Here is a 17,345-nt window from a genome sequence, read left to right as displayed (position 1 = left end):
GACAGCAAAGGCTTACTTTTAGTCTCCTTCCCTGAATCTCTCACATTTTGAACTGACTGCCAGTAAGAGCTAGAGCAGAATTACAACTGTTTCATACCTTTCAAAGTTTTCATGTTTGATGAACTGAGGTCTCCTGCTGAACTTTTAAAGTTTTGTTGGCAAACTCAGCTGTGATATTGTTAAGTAAAGATGAACTTTGCATCTTTTTCCTGTTACATAACAGATTATCATCATCCATTAGACATTATTTTTGCCAAATCTTTTACAAGGCAACTCAAAGCCTTAGTAGTTTTGAAAAACTATGATCCTGAGAGTTGCTGTGATAGATGATAACAGGGCTTCGCTGTTGCCCCCTCTGCAGATTAAGTTTATACTGTACATGAATAATGTCACAATTCTTGCAAAAGTGGAAATGTGTCTCAAGTGCTTGTGGATTTCTGTTAAAAAACTGATGTTTTTGAGAAACAAAACACCAGATTATCATTTACCGTACACATATATGAAAGGAAATATCAACCCCTACCCATGCAATGATTCTGGATAACCTTTAAGTGAAGGTTTAAAAATTTCTTCACACAATAAGACTTAAGCTATACTCTGGATCTAGAAATGCTGGTGAAAAGAAGTTATAGGGAACCAGCAAAATTAATCAAAAAGATCATCTATGGCATCGGAAGGATTGTACACTTTGGTGTCACTGTCCTGTCTTACTGATGCTAAGCCACAATTCCCACGAGGCGGTGACAACTGACGAAGTGGAGTCGGAGTACTCCTCATGTTGGGTCTGCCTGTCCCTAAAGGATCTGCTGTCATTAATATTGGTGGAGCACATTCAGAAGTCAATGCATCAGGGGAGATTGAGCTAGGTTTCTCATCTCTTCCATTGGTTCCCATGAAACTAGATTCAGCAGCAATATGTTCCCTGTAAATAAGAAAGTACTGTATATTAGTACCCATATGTTAGCAGCTGCAATAGTAGTAGTTGCAACCCCATACTGACTATGACTGAAAATAAGTTTCAAAGCAAGCCTGAGGACATAAATCGCCCAGAGGGATGAGGGTGGTTTCATGGAATGTGGGAAGTTTAAGGGGAAGAGCAGAAGTCGTTGAGGCATTCAGTAGGAGGTGGGTGGATGTGGCATGTTTGCAGGAAGTCCGGTACAGGGGTGGATCAACCAGAAAGATTGTTGGGAAGGATTGTTATTATAAGTTGTTTTGGCAGTGGGTGACAGACAGATATGGGGGTGTTGGTGTGATGGTTGTGGAGAAATGGGTGGAATTCGTTTTCGTTTTTAAAGGCTCCAACATGCTTGCATGTGTCGGCCTTGGTCACCTAATGGCAGCTCTCCACGCTGCACGATCCACTGCAGCCTCCCTGTTCAGTCCCTTAACTCTGAGGTCACACTTAATGACCTCGTCCCATGTCTTTCTCGGTCTACCCCTCATAACCCCACCCCCAATATTAACACTTCTCACCTTCCTCACCCAATTATCATCCCCCATCCTCTCCACATGTCCAAACCATCTCGATCTACCTCTCCTCATCACAACACCAATACACTCCAGTCCCATCCCACCACCTCAACTCTTTCATCGTAAACCCAGCCCCTCCAGGCCTTGGACGCAGGGACGCACTGCACATCCACCTAATCATTGTCATTTCTGTACGTCTGAGCCGGCGAATATCTTCCTCCTTCACTGCCCAGGTCTCACTACCATACAGCATTACACTCCTAACACATGCTGCATACAAAGACCCCTTAGCACATAGGGAGAGTCCTCTCAATGTCAGGAGAGGCAACAGCTCCCTGAACTTCTTCTAACCACTTCTCACCCTAGCCACACAGCTAGCTCCAGCCCCACCTCCAGCACACAACATGTCTCCCAAATAACAAAACTCTTCCACACACTCAACAGATTCACCAGCAAGTTCAATCCTTTCACGTCTGACAGTCTCCACCTGCTCACCCCGACACGCCGTACACATAAAATCAGCATTATCTCGCTGTCTACCTTTGATACCACTACATCTCTTATGCACCCATTTATCACAAACACCAAACAAGATGGAATTACTTCCCATGCCCTTGTGGCAAACTGCACATGGCCACTCTCCCTCGTCTTTGACAGGACAGCCACCAACCCTAGATATCATCACTTTTGTTTTATCTGCATTTACCCTTAAACCCTTGTGCCCCATACCATCTCTCCACTTCCTAAACCTTTCCTCCGCCTCCCTTTCATTCTCTGCAATCAACACCAAATCCTCAGCATACAACAACTCCCACGGGAGTCCGTTTCTAATGTCATGTGAAAGGGCTTCATGATAAACAACATGGGACTCAAGACTGATCCCTGATGCACACCAACGTTCACAGAAAACTCATCACTCAAATCTCCATTCACTCTTACCTGGGTGCGAGCACCCACATACATAGCCATAACCACCCTAACCAGCCACTCCTCCAAGCCAAGCCTTCTCACTGCCTACTTCACCACCTCTCTAGGGACTCAGTCAAAAACCTTTTCCAAATCAACAAAAACAAAATACAGATCCCTTTTCTTATCGATATATTTTTCCTGAAGCTGTCGAACAATGAACATGGCATCAGTGGTCCCCCTACCTGGCATAAACCCAAACTGCATCTCATCAATATTCACTCTTTCTCTAATCATACCTTCTTAAACTCTCTCCATTACCTTTATTATCTGATCTAAAAGCTTTATACCTCTATAACTTCCTCTTTCCAGGGCATCACCCTTCCCTTTATACACATTTACAATTACACTCTTCAGCCAATCATCTGGGACAACACACTCATAAATAATCAGATTTATCAGGTCAGTGACTAACCTCACCCCTATATCTCCTGAGGCCTTCAACATTCGTCAGTCAGCCCAGACACACCTGCTGCCTTCCCCACCTTCATCCTGCCTGTTGCCTCACTCACAGTAGCAGCATCAATCAAAGGCCTAGAGACAAACACTGGATTTGCTGGCTCCAAACCTTCCCTGTCCCAGTCAACTCCTCATTCAACAGCCGGCTATAATGCTCTCTCTCCATGTATCTTTAATATCCTCATTGTTCACCACTACCCGTCATCGTTCTTCACACACTGCTCCCCTATAATATTCCGATTATCTGCCTTCATCTGATTTGCCACCTTAAATGTCACATTTTTCCTTTCCATATGATTTATGTTAAGAAGTAAAAGTCTCTGCGACTCAGACTTCGCCCTGTATACCTCTCTTCTAGTCCTACGCTTGGCAGCCAAGTATTCCTCCTTGCTACCACCCTTCTTCCGTTCCCAGAAATGCCTTCTTTTCTTCTTAACTGCAGCTTCTACACCCTCTTCCCACCACCATGTTACTCTATGTCTTGGTGGTCCTCTTGTCCAACCACATATTACACCAGTAACTTGAAAGAGATTGTACTTGAGGGCTCTGTACTGTTCATTAACGCCTCTGTCTACGGCTCCCTGTTCAGCCACCACTCTCCTCATCTCTCTATTGAAGGCATCCCTTACTACTTGGTTTTCCAGCTTTCATATTTTCCCCTTAGGTACATAAGTCCTCTTTTTCATCACTCGTTCTATAAGCACCATATCACAAATCAATAGTTTGTGCTGCTGCACACACTCCTCACTTCCTACAACTTTAACATTCCTCACTAACCTCCTAACCAGAAAATAATCTATCTGACTGTTATTTCCCCCAGACTCATACATAATTAACCTACTCTCTCTTTTCCTAAAATATGTGTTACACACAATCATGTCCGTTGCCTCCCCAAACTGGAGTATCCTTTCCCCTACCGCATTCCTTATACCATACGCACATCCCCCATGTACTCCTTCATAACCTTGTGCTGCTTCACCTACATGACCATTGAAGTCCTCTCCTAAAACCACGATCTCATCATCTCGCATACCACCTACTACACGTATTTAATCATCTCAAAATCTATCTATCTCTACTTCATCCAATCCTGCCTGGGGAGCATATGCCCCCCCCCCTTTTTTTTAATAAATAACAGAACGGAGGAAGGAAAAACAAATGAGTAAAAAAAAAAATAATCCATACATCAGATTACTGGTGTCTTCTGTTCATAAAATATCTGTAACAGTTAGACTTGAACAGTTGTGGGTTGAAATTTGGAGGGAAACAACTCTGGGGAAGCGAGTTCCAGAGAGATGCAGTTTGGGGAATGAAAGAATTCTGACATGCAGAAGTTCTGCAATATGGCTGAGTGACATTCCAGTCGTGAGCGCTATCAGATGCCCGTGTAGCACGAGGGAAGGCATGGAGAGGTGGCACCATGGACGCAACTTTGTCCGAGTATTTGCCAAAAATATATCTGTAAAATAATGCAAGGAAGGCAACATTCCTTCTTACTTGCAGGGGAGGTAGTTTATATGTAATGGCAGGGTTGTTAATGATTCTAACAGCTTTATTCTGAATTTTGTCTAGTTGTCTTAATGCAACCTCTCCACAACCATTCCACAAGGGTGAGCAATATTCAAGCTGAGAGTGCACATGGCTCTAATAAATTATAGCTAACTGCTCATTGGCGAAAAAGTTACGGACTCTGCACAGTGCTCGTCAGAAGTATCAAGCGCACTGCGTCCCTCCTGAGAAACAAACCTTTCAACATTGAAAAAACATATAAATAAAGCATTTTATTTACCTTTAGTGCTTCGTAGGGTATCCTTTACACCTTCACGGACCTGAGATGTCTTGGAAGTGAAAGGGCGAGGCTCCTGAGGTGCTGGAGGGGTATTTTGTCCCAGGAGTCACGAATGGCGGCTTCCAGCTTAGGCAGACAGCTCACGTCCTTCCCTTGGAGATTCTTCTTTACGAGGTACCAGAGGTTTTCAATCGGATTGAGGTCTGGGCTACTTCCTGGCCAGTCTTTCATGAATGATACCTTGCAGACACGAAGCCAATTGGTGACCGATTTGGCCTTACGAGCAGGTGCACCGTCCTGCTGAAACACTCGTGCACCTGTTAGCTCGAAGGAGTCTGGTAAATGATCACACAGAAGCTCCAGGTAAACATCCTGATTCACTCTGCAGTTCTTGGGAAGCACAACAAGCTTCCCCAAACCTTGACCAGAAAAACAACCCCATACCATGAGTGAATCAGGATGTTTAACTGTGCTTTCAACATACTGTGGGTCGAGTGGGTCACTACCTTTGTGCCGGTACACACGTGCTCCTCTGTTACAGGTTACACTAAACGTTGCCTCATCAGACCACAACACTGACAACCATTGCTCCTCACCTCAGTTAAGATATTTGTTAATAAAGGCAAGCCTATGAAGTTGCTGGTTTTTTGTGAGAAGAGGCTTTCTCACAGGCCTGTGACTTGTGTAACCAAGTTCATGGACCCTGCGAGACACTGTGCGCACAGACACCTCACCAAACACTTCCGGGTTGCTCTCCTTTATTTTCCCTGCACTCACACGAGGATTAAACTCCACTGCACGTTTTAAAACATTAACAGACCTTGGGGAAGTTTTCCTGGGCCTACCAGACCGCGGTTTCTTTGTGGGAACGTCACCACTGTTTTCCTCTCGAAACCGAGCACACCACCTACGCACTGCCAATCAAGCCACAACAACCAATTCACTAATTTCCTTTGTTTGGTGGCCTGCCTCCTTTAGAGCAATGATCTGGGATATGATTTCACTAGATAGTTCACGGGTAGGTACCATAACAAAGTGGCGAAAGCCAAAACACTGCGGGACACTCGGTAAAAAAGGGCGCAAAAAGAGAGGGAGACACGGCGGAGTTCCTCTCTCTCAGGCAGCCCGTGGGCAACTAAGGCAGGAATCAACCAGCGCGTCGGAAGGCCTCAGGCTACCGTGATGTCATGCTAGCGCCGCAAACTTGTGGCTCAATTTTTACTACCAAAAACGGGTGATTCTTTTTTGGCCATATGTATTGCACGCCCGGTCATAGGCGCTCGATACTTTTGACGAGCACTGTACAATAATCCAAGTTTCTTTGAGGTGATTTTAGCCAGTGATCTGACATGAGAGGTCCGGCTGAGGGTACTGTTAAGTGAGAACCCAAGAATTTCAATGCTTTTAGAGATGGGAATATTAGTAGCACTGAAGGTAATGTACGAATCTGGCAATATCTGTCTATTAGTAAACCGTATATATTTAGTTTTACTAGCATTAAAAGAGACAAGGTTGTTTTGTCCCCATTCACTGATTGTAGATAGATCTTGATTTATGGAGATGGCTGTATTGAGTTGAGAGGTAGAGATATTAGACTTAGTAAATGGATGTCTGAGTGTGAATGAACTATGTAGTGCTGAGTCATCTGCATATGAGTGAATGGGATTGTGGGTGACAGATAAGAGATCATTATTATGAACCAGAAATAGGGTTGGTGCCAGAACTGATCCCTGAGGGACACCGGCATTAATCGAGTGGAAATTGGAATATACACCATCTACTTTTACTCTTTTTTTTCTGTCACTAAGATATGAAGAAATCAAAGGAACAAAAGACGTTAGTCCATAGCAAGGGAGTTTGGACAGCAGGGAACGGTGCCATATTCTGTCAAAAGCTTTAGAGATATCAAGAGCTACTGCACGAGTTTCTCCAAAAAGATTAATTGATTGACGGATGGTATGAGTTAAGAGACTGAGTATGTCAATGGTGGATCTTTCGTGGTGAAAACCATATTGTCTATCACTAATTAAGTTGTTGGATTCAAGATGTTTAACAATGTGCTTATTAATTAAAGTTTCAAATACCTTACCAAGAGAAGATGTGACAGCTATTGGTCTGTAATTGAAGGGGTCAGAAGAACTTCCTTTCTTCGGAACTGGGTGGATATTGGGTTCTTTCCATGAATTTGGGAATAAAGAAGTACGTATGCATAGTCTGAATAATTTAGCTAGGACAGAGGCAAGTTCAAGGGAACACTTTTTCAAAACAATTGGCGGAATTCCATTTGGGCCTGGAGTTTTGTTGGTAGGTAAATTGTCTAGGATGGATTTTACGTATCTTGTCTGTATTTTAAGTGGGGCAATTTCGGGAGAATCAAGTTCCAGTACCAGGACATTCTGGCTGGTATCGTCTATGGTAGAGTTTCTGGCAAAGGTACTGGCAAAGATATCTGCTTTCCCACGTGGGTCATTTGTAATGTTGCCATCTGAATATTTTAGTAGGGGAATGGAAGATGACTTGTTAAAGTTATTATTAAAAGAATTAAGAGTTGACCAGAATATTCTATTGTCATTAGGGTTGTTAAGTAATTTTGATGCTTGCTTTTGAAGAAAGTTTGATTTAGATAGATTTAATACAGCTTTTGCATGATTTCTAGCAATTTTAAATTGGGAGAGTGATTCAGATGTTTTTGATTTTAAGTAAGAGTAATGACTTTTGGGCTGTTGCTCTGGCAAAGTTGCCATCAAACCATTTTGGAGAGTTCGATCTTTTAGTGAACTGTTGACTTGGTATGAATAAATCCATACCAGCTAGTATTAAGTCGCAAATGTGGGACTGGGTAGAATTGGGATCACTAGAGAAGAAAGACTGCCATGGAACATCAGCAAGATAATTTCTAAATCCATCCCAGTCTGCCCTATCAAAGTGCCATCGGGTCACCCTGACAGGTTCAGAACAGGGAGGTGTGGGAGGGTTAACTAATGAGGCTTTGATGAGATTGTGATCAGAGGATCCAAGTGGTGACAGTACCTCTATCCTGTATTGATCTGGATTATTTGTCAAGAATAAATCCAAGAGATGGGCATTATGGTCAGGATTATCAGGTATTCTGGTTGGTTGCTTTACCAACTGGGTGAGATTAAACGATTCCGCAAACAGTTCGCACTCTACACCAAAGTCGTCAGCCCGGGCAGAATGCAATAACCATTCAACACTATGTATGTTAAAATCACCCAAAATGGTAATTTCGGTGCCAAGGTCAAGGTTACTCAACTGAGTGGATATGGAATCAAATACACTGGGTTCCGAAGAGGCATTGGGGGAACGATAAACTACACAAATATATTTGGTAATGTTTTGACAATTTAGTTTATATAATGAGTAATCAAAACTTGATGAAGTGAAGTTTAAAATAGTGTCAACTGCATATTGGGATCTGATATAACAACAGGTGCCGCCCTTGTTGTGGAAGTTTGTAAGGAGATGGTAGCCGAGAAAACAAAATGGAGATATATCAGTACAGGGTGAGATTTGTGGTTCTGTGAGGAAAAGGGCCAGAGGGGATATGGACTGAAGGAAAAAATGAACTGAGTTTAAATTTGTGGTAAGGCTGTGGATGTTGGTAAAGAATAAGGCCGCACTGTCACTTCTTCGCTGACGAGCATTCCCGGAAATAGCAACAGTCGCTGCCGGCACAGTCACTTGATGGCGACCAGGAGGACCCTGTGCCGCCAGCCCTACCCTGCCAGTGGTGGCAATCTGAGGTACCACCTCATTTGATAGTAAGATTGCAGCGGCCATTACTAAAGACGTGAATAGGTGTGATATGTTATGCGCATGTAGTGTGGTGTAGACAGTTGAAGGTAGAGGTATTATGAGAGCATGCTGGCCTACACTCTGTGTAAATGAATGCACTGAAATACAACTGCAGTTATCTTTCTACCAAACAGAATTTTCACTACCAATATCCTATCGCTTACTCTCATGACATTCATAACATATTCCACCCATTTCTCCGCAACCATTACACCAACACCCCCATATACGCCTGTCCCCCCCCCTGCCAAAACAACTTATAATAACAATCCTTCCCAACAATCTTTCTGGCTGATCCACCCCTGTACCGGACTTCCTGCAAACACGCCACATCCACCCACCTCCAACTGAATGCCTCAACGACTTCCCTCGCTCTTCCCCTCAAACTTCCCACATTCCATGAACCCACCCTCATCCCCCTGGGTGATTTACTGTCCTCAGGCTTGCTTTGAAACTTATTCTTGTATTTTGTCATAGTCAGTATTAATAAAGGGGGATAGACATACCACAGGCCCCACTCACTGCACAGTCCCAGGTCCAGGCAATGGATCTGGGACCCCTGGCCCACCAGCTTACCAGTGGCTGTGGTAGTGGCATCGGGGCACCCTGCCAGGACAGCTGCAGTTCAGCATGGAATACTCAAAACTCTTTGAAGGAAGGTCAAAAACAGGTCAAGTAGCTCTATTCAATAAAGAATGAACCTTTTTCAAACCAATGCAAGAAACAAATACAGCAAGGATATTAAACAGATGATAAACAACTGAGTTATGCATTGCTGAATAAAAGGGAATGGTCATATGCCAGATTTTGTTGAGGTAAGAGATGATGGACATGAGTTTCTGCATCATCTGTAAATAACAGGGTTTCTTTTTGCCTGCTGCAAATAAAATAATCAGAAGTCAGATAAACCAAAGTTTCATCCTGTGAGTGTTGTGATGCACACTGTGAGAAATAGGCAGAAATGCTGAGTGGAGTTGTCAGTGTACGAATGAACAGGAGTAGATGTACAGCTAAGTTCCCTTATGAATAGGAGGAAAAGTATGTAAAGACCAGACCCAGAACCTTACAGAACACCACTACTAAGTGCTCTAGAAAAACAATGGTCATTAATACCTGCAGCTGTAAAATGACCAGAAAGGAAACTTGTGATTAAGGCACAGAAAGAGGGATAGAAACCATGAAAGGACAACTGAGACTTGTCAGAACATAAAGATGTTCAGTGCAACTGCAAAGGATTCACTCAAATTCTGAAGAGAGGTTGCCCACGAATCTAAGAGGAATGCAAGATGAACACCAGTGGATTTTCTGTAACAAATTCCATACTGGCAGTCAGAAAGAGGAGCATGATAGGAAAGATGTTTCATAACCTTCCTGCTGAGGGAAATTCACACACATACAAGATATGAAAGTGACTGGATGACAGTGATAGGGTTAGCAGCTGCCACTCTTCTTCAGGACATGAATAACAGTAAACTTCCAGTCAGAAGGAAAGGTGCAAGCAATGGACTCCACATTCCTTCCTATAAAATTACAACTGGGTAAGCATGGTAGTGGGGGGGGGGGTGAATACACACACACACACAGACAATTTCATGTATGAAAAAATAGAGAGAGATTGGATACATACTGAAACTGTTGTTTGTGGGCCTGATCTTGCAGATGCTTGGTTACAGCTTCTACACCATTAAAGAAACTGAAGCAGATTAAACATTCATAGCCAAATTCACTTTCCAGCAAAATTCCAAGTTCCATAGCAGACTCCAAAGGGCCTGTAATAAAAGAAGGTAAAATAAAATGGATACTCAGAACCTGACCATATGAAAAACTCTCATAATATGCATGTCCAGTCAAGTTACAGTTGCAACATTAACTCCTTTACTCAGATGAAATATTTTTCACTTTTTCCATGCTACCACCTGGCAAATTATTACCTTTGCAAAGAACTTTAAATTGATGAGGTTAGATACAGCCTTCAGTGACCCCTTCACGGCAAAACAGCTTCCCTAATCTGAATAACATCATCTAGTGGTAGAGTGAACAAAATATGAGTACCACTGAACTGAAGGGGATATGAGGTTCCAAAATGAAATCAAACTTTACAAAACACAAATTCACTGCTTTACTTACAACTACGTCAGACCTATCTTCTTCAATATACTCCCCTCCACAGTTCATACAATGTTCCCAACGTTTTTTTCCTGTTCCAGAATGCATTTTCAAGAATGGTACACAGTTCTTATAACAAATTTTCTTCTACCTCTTCTGACATCTGAAATCGGCGACCTTTCAGGGTAGAAGTGGGGAAAGACTACACAGGCCTAATCTGGAGAACAAGGTGGCTGGGGAACAATACTCATCGTGTGCTTTATCAAAAAAACATGGATAAGGAGCAATGTGTGAGATGGTGCATTGTCATGATGCAGCATCCAGGTTTTGTCTGTCCCCATCTCAGGCCCCTTCCTCTGTGCTGCTTCTCTCAAATGCTTCAGAATGTCCCAGTAAAGCTCTTTATCAACTATCTGACCAGGTAAGAACAAACTTGTGATGAACGATGCAAAAATATATATATATCACCTTCACATGAGTGAAGTGCTTTTCTTTGGTCACAGTCACAATGTTCCTGTAACTGCCTTTTTGCTTCAATATCAGCCGTACACCCACACTTCATCATTTGTTGACATTTTTCTGTAAGTTTTCATCACCATTTGAACAATCCAACAGTTCCTAACTGACTGTGACACATTTCTCTTCTTGCTCATGGAGCATAATCTTGTGGCAATATGATGCATCTCCAGTTCTTCAGTTAAAGTCGTATAGCACAAACTTTTACAGATGCCTGCTTCACTGAAACCTTCATGAACGTCAGGTGATGATTTTCAAGGATCACAACACACACTTGCTCAATGTGATCACTACTGACTTTGATGACTGTCCAGATTTGGTATCATTTTCGGTGGATGTTATTCCTGATTTGACCAGCTGGAACAACTAATCACATTGTGTGCAGTTCAAAACAATCCTCCCAATAAGCCTGTGACAACTGCAACATTTGAAAAGTCTCTGTAAAAGTTTTCCCCAATTTTAAACAGAATTTCACATGAATACGCTGCTCCTCAAGATCCTTCATTGTTCAACTTGCAACAAATCCCCAAGTGCACTAAAACATATGTTCACTTGGGTGCATGTACCTCAATGACTAGTGATGTGGCTAGTGTTAAACTAAAGATTAAAGGATTAAAGCTGCCACTACACAGTGCTCCCGTCGTGATCATTCTATGCAGTTTCTTTTTGGACAGACCTTGTAAAATTAGAAAATGCATCAAGGCACAGTTTGTTCAGCTCAGTGTCAACCATTTTCACAAGGTTCAACTGTATTCTCTGACTGCATTTTTTTTTTTTTTTTTTTTTTTTTATGGTAAATTACAGAAATACTGTCAAAGCTTTACTGATACCTATGAATGTAATTTGCCAGTTCCCTCAAGTTACAGCACCAAAAGTATTGAAAAATCTATGATACTTTGCAAGGACTACCTGTACTACTTACTATCAGATGTGGATCGCTTTGACTGAGGTGGTGAATCAGATGTGGATCTCCGTGGTGGTGGTGAATATTTCACTTGTTTAACTTCATCCTGAGTGACAACAGAGCTCTCCATGCTATCTTGATGTAGTTGTGGTATTCCTGAAGCACTTACTGGAACTGGGGAGTTCTCTCTCTGTTGCATCCTGTCATTAAGTAAGTCAGATATCAATACTATTCATCACCACTGATCAGCCTGACCTATTCTTTCCCACCTATGGGTAGGGTGAGGAAGGGTCCAGAATGCAATAAACAAAAGCACAATAGTGAATAATCAACTGCATGCCTAATGAAATAGGCCATACATTCACCACTGAAGTCTCTGGAATCCTGGCTCTACCTCACAGGGGAGGGGGAGTATTAGTCTTTATAGATATTGCTCACTAGTATTATCTGTCACATAAGGTGACTCCAACAAGTTTGACAGAGATTTATGAAGAAACTATTCATTCCACAATGCCTGAAGCTGACTTCAAGAATCCAGTTGCTAACTGCACTGATGGTTAACCGAGCTCTACCAACAAAAAATTTAGAGCCCTTGCTATGCTAACAAAAAGGCAAGTTCAATGTGCCTTTTAGGTTAGAATCCTAGACATAAAGAGGAATTACTTATCACATGTCCTATACATTTATATAAATATATATATATATATATATATATATATATACAGTAATCACTCTAATATCCGGACGCCCAATAACCGAACATCCCCACTACCCAGACCTTATCGTCCTGGGATCCAACATTCCCCCCCCCCCCGAAAAAAAGAAAAGAAAAAAAATTTGCCATCCGTAATTTGAACTTGCCGCGCACGCCACGGGAGAGCATTGTTTTGGTGCGTCATTCCTCCGACGTCCGATAGAGCGCCGCTGCATTCTCCCCACTTCCCGCCTGTCTCTCACCGCGACTGGACCTACACTCTTCGCCATGGCTGCCCACGTGCTCGCTTTTGTGGTGGTGCCGTACTTGCTGCAAGGCCTCCTGCTGCTCTTGGACCTCCTCTTAGTGTGTGTGATGATGGCCCCGCCACCTGAGAAAAGGAAGAGAGTGGTGTTGACTCTGGAAAAGAAGAGGGAGATATTGGAGAAAGTGGATGCGGGTTGGTCTTCTTCCCGCATTCTCCGCGAGTACAACCTGGTCCAGTCGACTTTGTTCGATATCCAACGTTCCCGAGACAAACTCATGCAGTACATGGCTGACTTCTCGTCGCGAAGCAAACGCAACGTGGAAAGGAAGGTTATGTTTACCCCCAAGTTTGCAGAAATCGACCGATCCACGTTGATTTGGTACCGACAGCAACGTGCAGCTGGTGTGATGGTACGTGGAACGGAGCTGAAGGCTGCTGCTGAGAAGTTCGCAAGGCTTCACGACGCCCTAGACTTCAAGGCATCCGAGGGTTGGCTCTTCGCGTTCAAGTTGCGACATGGCCTTACTAACCGTAAAGCACACGGCGAAGCACTGGACGCTAACGAGGATGGAGTTGACGAGTTTCGGCATAAGGTGAAAGGCTTGATCGACAGGGAGGGCCTCACTCTCGGTCAAGTCTATAACGCAGACGAAACTGGCCTATTCTATCGCTCGCTGCCAACGAACACTCTAGCCGAGGAGACGGAGAAGCGTGTACCTGGCCGCAAGCTTTCTAAGGAACGGATATCTGCTTTGTGTTGTGCCAGTGCTAACGGCATGCACCGGCTTCAGCCCGTTGTTGTTGGCCGTGCAAAGCAGCCTCGGTGCCTTCGTGGGGTGATGGATGTCCTTCCTGTTGTCTGGTACCATTCTTTGAAAGCATGGTTCACAGCTGTGATTTTCGAAGACTGGTTTCACCGTCATTTCGTCAAGGAGGTCATCCAGTACCAGACGAAGACACTGGGAATCCCGCGCGATCAGGTAAAGGCTCTCCTTCTGCTCGACAATGCACCTGCCCACCCGTGCGACAAGGACTTGGTTGCTGAGAATGGCCGTATTAGGTGCATGTTTCTGCCACCTAATACGACTGCTCTCATTCAACTCATGGACCAAGGAGTGATCGTGGCAACAAAGCGCCTGTACCGTCAGAAGTTCCTGGACGAGGTGATGGTTGTTCTCGAGGACGAGGATGAGCGCAGGGAAGGACGTGACACACGAGGCAAGCGGACTTTGGAAAACCTTCACCGCTACAACATCAAGTCTGCGCTGTACAACTGGGCTAGTGCATGGAAGGAAGTCCCTGTGAAAACTCTGGAAAATGGTTGGTCTCGTCTGCTTTTCGGAACGGATGTGTAGTACGATTTTCTAGGGTTTGACGTGGATGACTTCCATGCATGGCTACGTACGCACGGCGACGTTGTTGATGTGGACGATGTTCATGAGTGGTTGTACGACGACGAGGGCGATCCTGGGTATCAGACGTTGTCTGATATCGAGATCGCGTCTTCGGTTGCTGGTGTCAGTCCCGAACTTGAAGATTCCGACGACGAAGGCGACGATGATGCGGACTCCTCTCAGCAGGACACTACTCCAGCCATCCCCAAGCTGAGCGCACTCCGGGAACATCTAGAGTTCGTCCTAGACTACCTGGAACACCCGGACTGCGACAGGGAGATGGGGCCCTTGGGACTCGTGGAGGAAGTGCGTGCTTTCAGGGAGCGCATCATCAATCGCCAGAATCGTCGGTCCTTGCGTCAGTCAACGATTGACAGTTTTTTCAGGCCCGTGACCCCCGCTGTGCCAAGCCCTGGCTCCACTCCGTTGCCTCCCCAAGACAGGCCCTCATGCTCCGAGCCACAGCCCAGCACATCAGCCACGGTGGAGTCACCGCTCGACGTGAGTTTGCGGCTTTCCTCAGAGTCTTCTGCAGTGGGTACGCCATCACCACGACCCAGCGATGCACCCCTTGGTCGCCTGCCAGTGATACTCTCGGACTCTGACAGTGAATAAAGAGCAAGAACTTCTCCACTAGACCACACGGGAATTTTGAGTGTTGTGCAGTGAAAAAAACGGTGTGTTGTGTTAAGGTTTTCGAGTTGAGAGAAAAGACTCAGTGGAAACTAAATTTAACGTAAATAAACTTCTTTGTTTTGGCTTTGGAAATTTTGAAAAGATTGGGAAAAGTTAATGTGCAACACAAAATTAAACTGGATCATTATTTGGACTAAAGTGAACACTGTGAAGAGAATGGACTTCTGTGTGTTATTGACTTTGGAAATTTTGAAAAGACTGGGAAAAGTTAATGTGCAACACAAAATTAAACTGGATCATTATTTGGACTAAAGTGAACACTGTGAAGAGAATGGACTTCTGTGTGTTATTGACTAAGTTCAGTGCAAGACTTCAGGAAGAGTGTAGTGCAAGTGCTTCAGGAAATCGTTCTTACTGTCAGAGTCCGAGAGGAGGCGGTTATTCATCGAGGTGGCCAGGGACTTGCTGTAAGTAGCCAGAATGTTTCATACTGTACTTTTTTCCATACTATACTTACCAGAATGTTTCATACTGTACTTTTTTCCATACTATACTTACCTCATGCATGTGCAGTAGGAATGTGTTTTTCAGAGTTAGGCTAGGTTAGGGTCCATAAGTACCAGAATGTTTATTAATGTATGAACATATTTCTAAACCCTTATTTTATGGTTCTTTTGTATTTGTTCTTTGAAAGCAGTGATAAGAAACAGGGAAGTGAGCATGGAAGTGAAAAAGTTACTACATGACAGTATTGTGATACCAACTCTAACGTACGGAAGTGAAGCTTGGACGTTGTTGGAAGGACACAAGTCAAGAGTGAGAGCAGTGGAAATGAGTTATTTAAGAGGAGCCTGTGGAGTCACGTGGAGAGACAGGCTGACGAATGAGGATATAAAGGAGCGTTGTGGTGTGGATGTGGATGTGATAGGAAGCGTTATGAGGAACACGCTGAGGTGGTTTGGCCATGTGGAGAGGATGGAGGGTGAAAGACTGACGAAGAGAGTATATATGAGTGAGGTGGAGGGGGGAAGAGGGAGGGGGAGGCCGAGGATGAGATGGAGGGATGGAGTGGAGAGGTATATGAGAGAGGGGGGTGTGAGTTGGAAGCAGGGCAGTGAAATGGCGGGGGACAGGGCGACTTGGAGGTGATTTGTTTGTGGCCACCCCAAAGGGGATTGAGGCGTCTGGCAATAGATAGATAGATAGATAGAATTTATTTCAGTCATTTATGTGCCTTATTGATGTGATTTGGGTGTTAAATAAGTGCTATGCATGTCCAGAGGGAGATGTATAGGTGTTTCTCTGAGTTAGGGTCCATAAGAACAAGTCCATAAGCTGGGGCCCAATATCCGGACAAAACCAATAACCGGACCTACGAATGGCTCTATTACGTCGAATATTGGAGTGTTTACTGTATGTATGTGTGTGTGTATATACTGTGTATATATATATATATATATATATATATATACATGTTTCCTGTACATTAGGAAACCATTTACTACGCTAGGTGGTAACCAGATAACCAGATTTTGGCGCCTGGTAGTTTAGTGGGTAATTCTTGCACTCCAATCGGATTGAGCTGGTGAAGGTTTATATCCAAGGGGTGGTTGGGGTTGATTGCTCATGCAATGCCACTCAGGGATGAGTGAGGCTGGTTACTTTCATCTTAAATGTTGGGACCAACTGCTTAGCCCCAGGCTCCTATGCTCCTCATGGGGAAATGCAGGACTGGATGATGAATGAATGAATGAAAACTTCCCAAAGGAGAAAAATGTAACATAGACCTAAATGCTGGAGCAACGCTTGAGCTGACCTTCCGTTAGACTTCAAGCAAGAACACCAACCTCCTCCCCCCCACAAGTCAAGAAAGGTGACAAAATGGCTTCAGGATAATTGGATTGAGGTCCTCAACTGGCCTGGCAACAATCCAGATCTAAATTCAATTGAAAACTGCTGGGCAAGGATGACGAAAATCATGGTAGAGAAGAAGACACCCAATCTGGACAATCTCAAGACTGAACTGATAAATGTCTGGTGCAAAGAAATGTCCTTAGATTACTTTAGAGATCTAAGTGATTCCATGATCAAACACATCCAACTGATTGTGAAAAACAAGGGAAATATGATTTCATATTAATGAATGGCATTTCATGAACAAACATTGTGACATACTATGATTTCTGTGCTTTTTCATACTTTGTGGGGGGAGGTCCTAAGTCAATCTGCAGTAGCTGTATATATATATATATATATATATATATGTACTGTGTATCTATATATATATATATATCTATATATATATATATATATATATATATATA

The 17,345-nt window shown here is 43.6% G+C and overlaps 1 protein-coding gene across 1 annotated transcript in view; it reads right to left on the bottom strand.

Moving 5' to 3' along the window:
- Positions 1 to 645: 645 nt before the first annotated feature.
- LOC145392743 (uncharacterized) overlaps positions 646 to 17,345 on the bottom strand; it is an 80,681-nt gene continuing 63,981 nt past the window's right edge. The window contains exons 7-9 of the mRNA XM_080267039.1: positions 12,048 to 12,229; positions 10,131 to 10,272; positions 646 to 922 (exon numbers count right to left, since the gene is read on the bottom strand). Of these exons, the coding sequence (XP_080123165.1) occupies positions 646 to 922; positions 10,131 to 10,272; positions 12,048 to 12,229 (601 nt within the window). The remainder of the gene's footprint in view (positions 923 to 10,130; positions 10,273 to 12,047; positions 12,230 to 17,345) is intronic.

This window comes from Coenobita brevimanus, chromosome 23, assembly GCF_032717465.1.
Source record: "Coenobita brevimanus isolate Jiangsu-jjx chromosome 23, ASM3271746v2, whole genome shotgun sequence".
Classification (NCBI taxonomy): Eukaryota; Metazoa; Arthropoda; class Malacostraca; order Decapoda; family Coenobitidae; genus Coenobita; species Coenobita brevimanus.
This window is presented reverse-complemented; position numbering and strand designations above follow the sequence as displayed.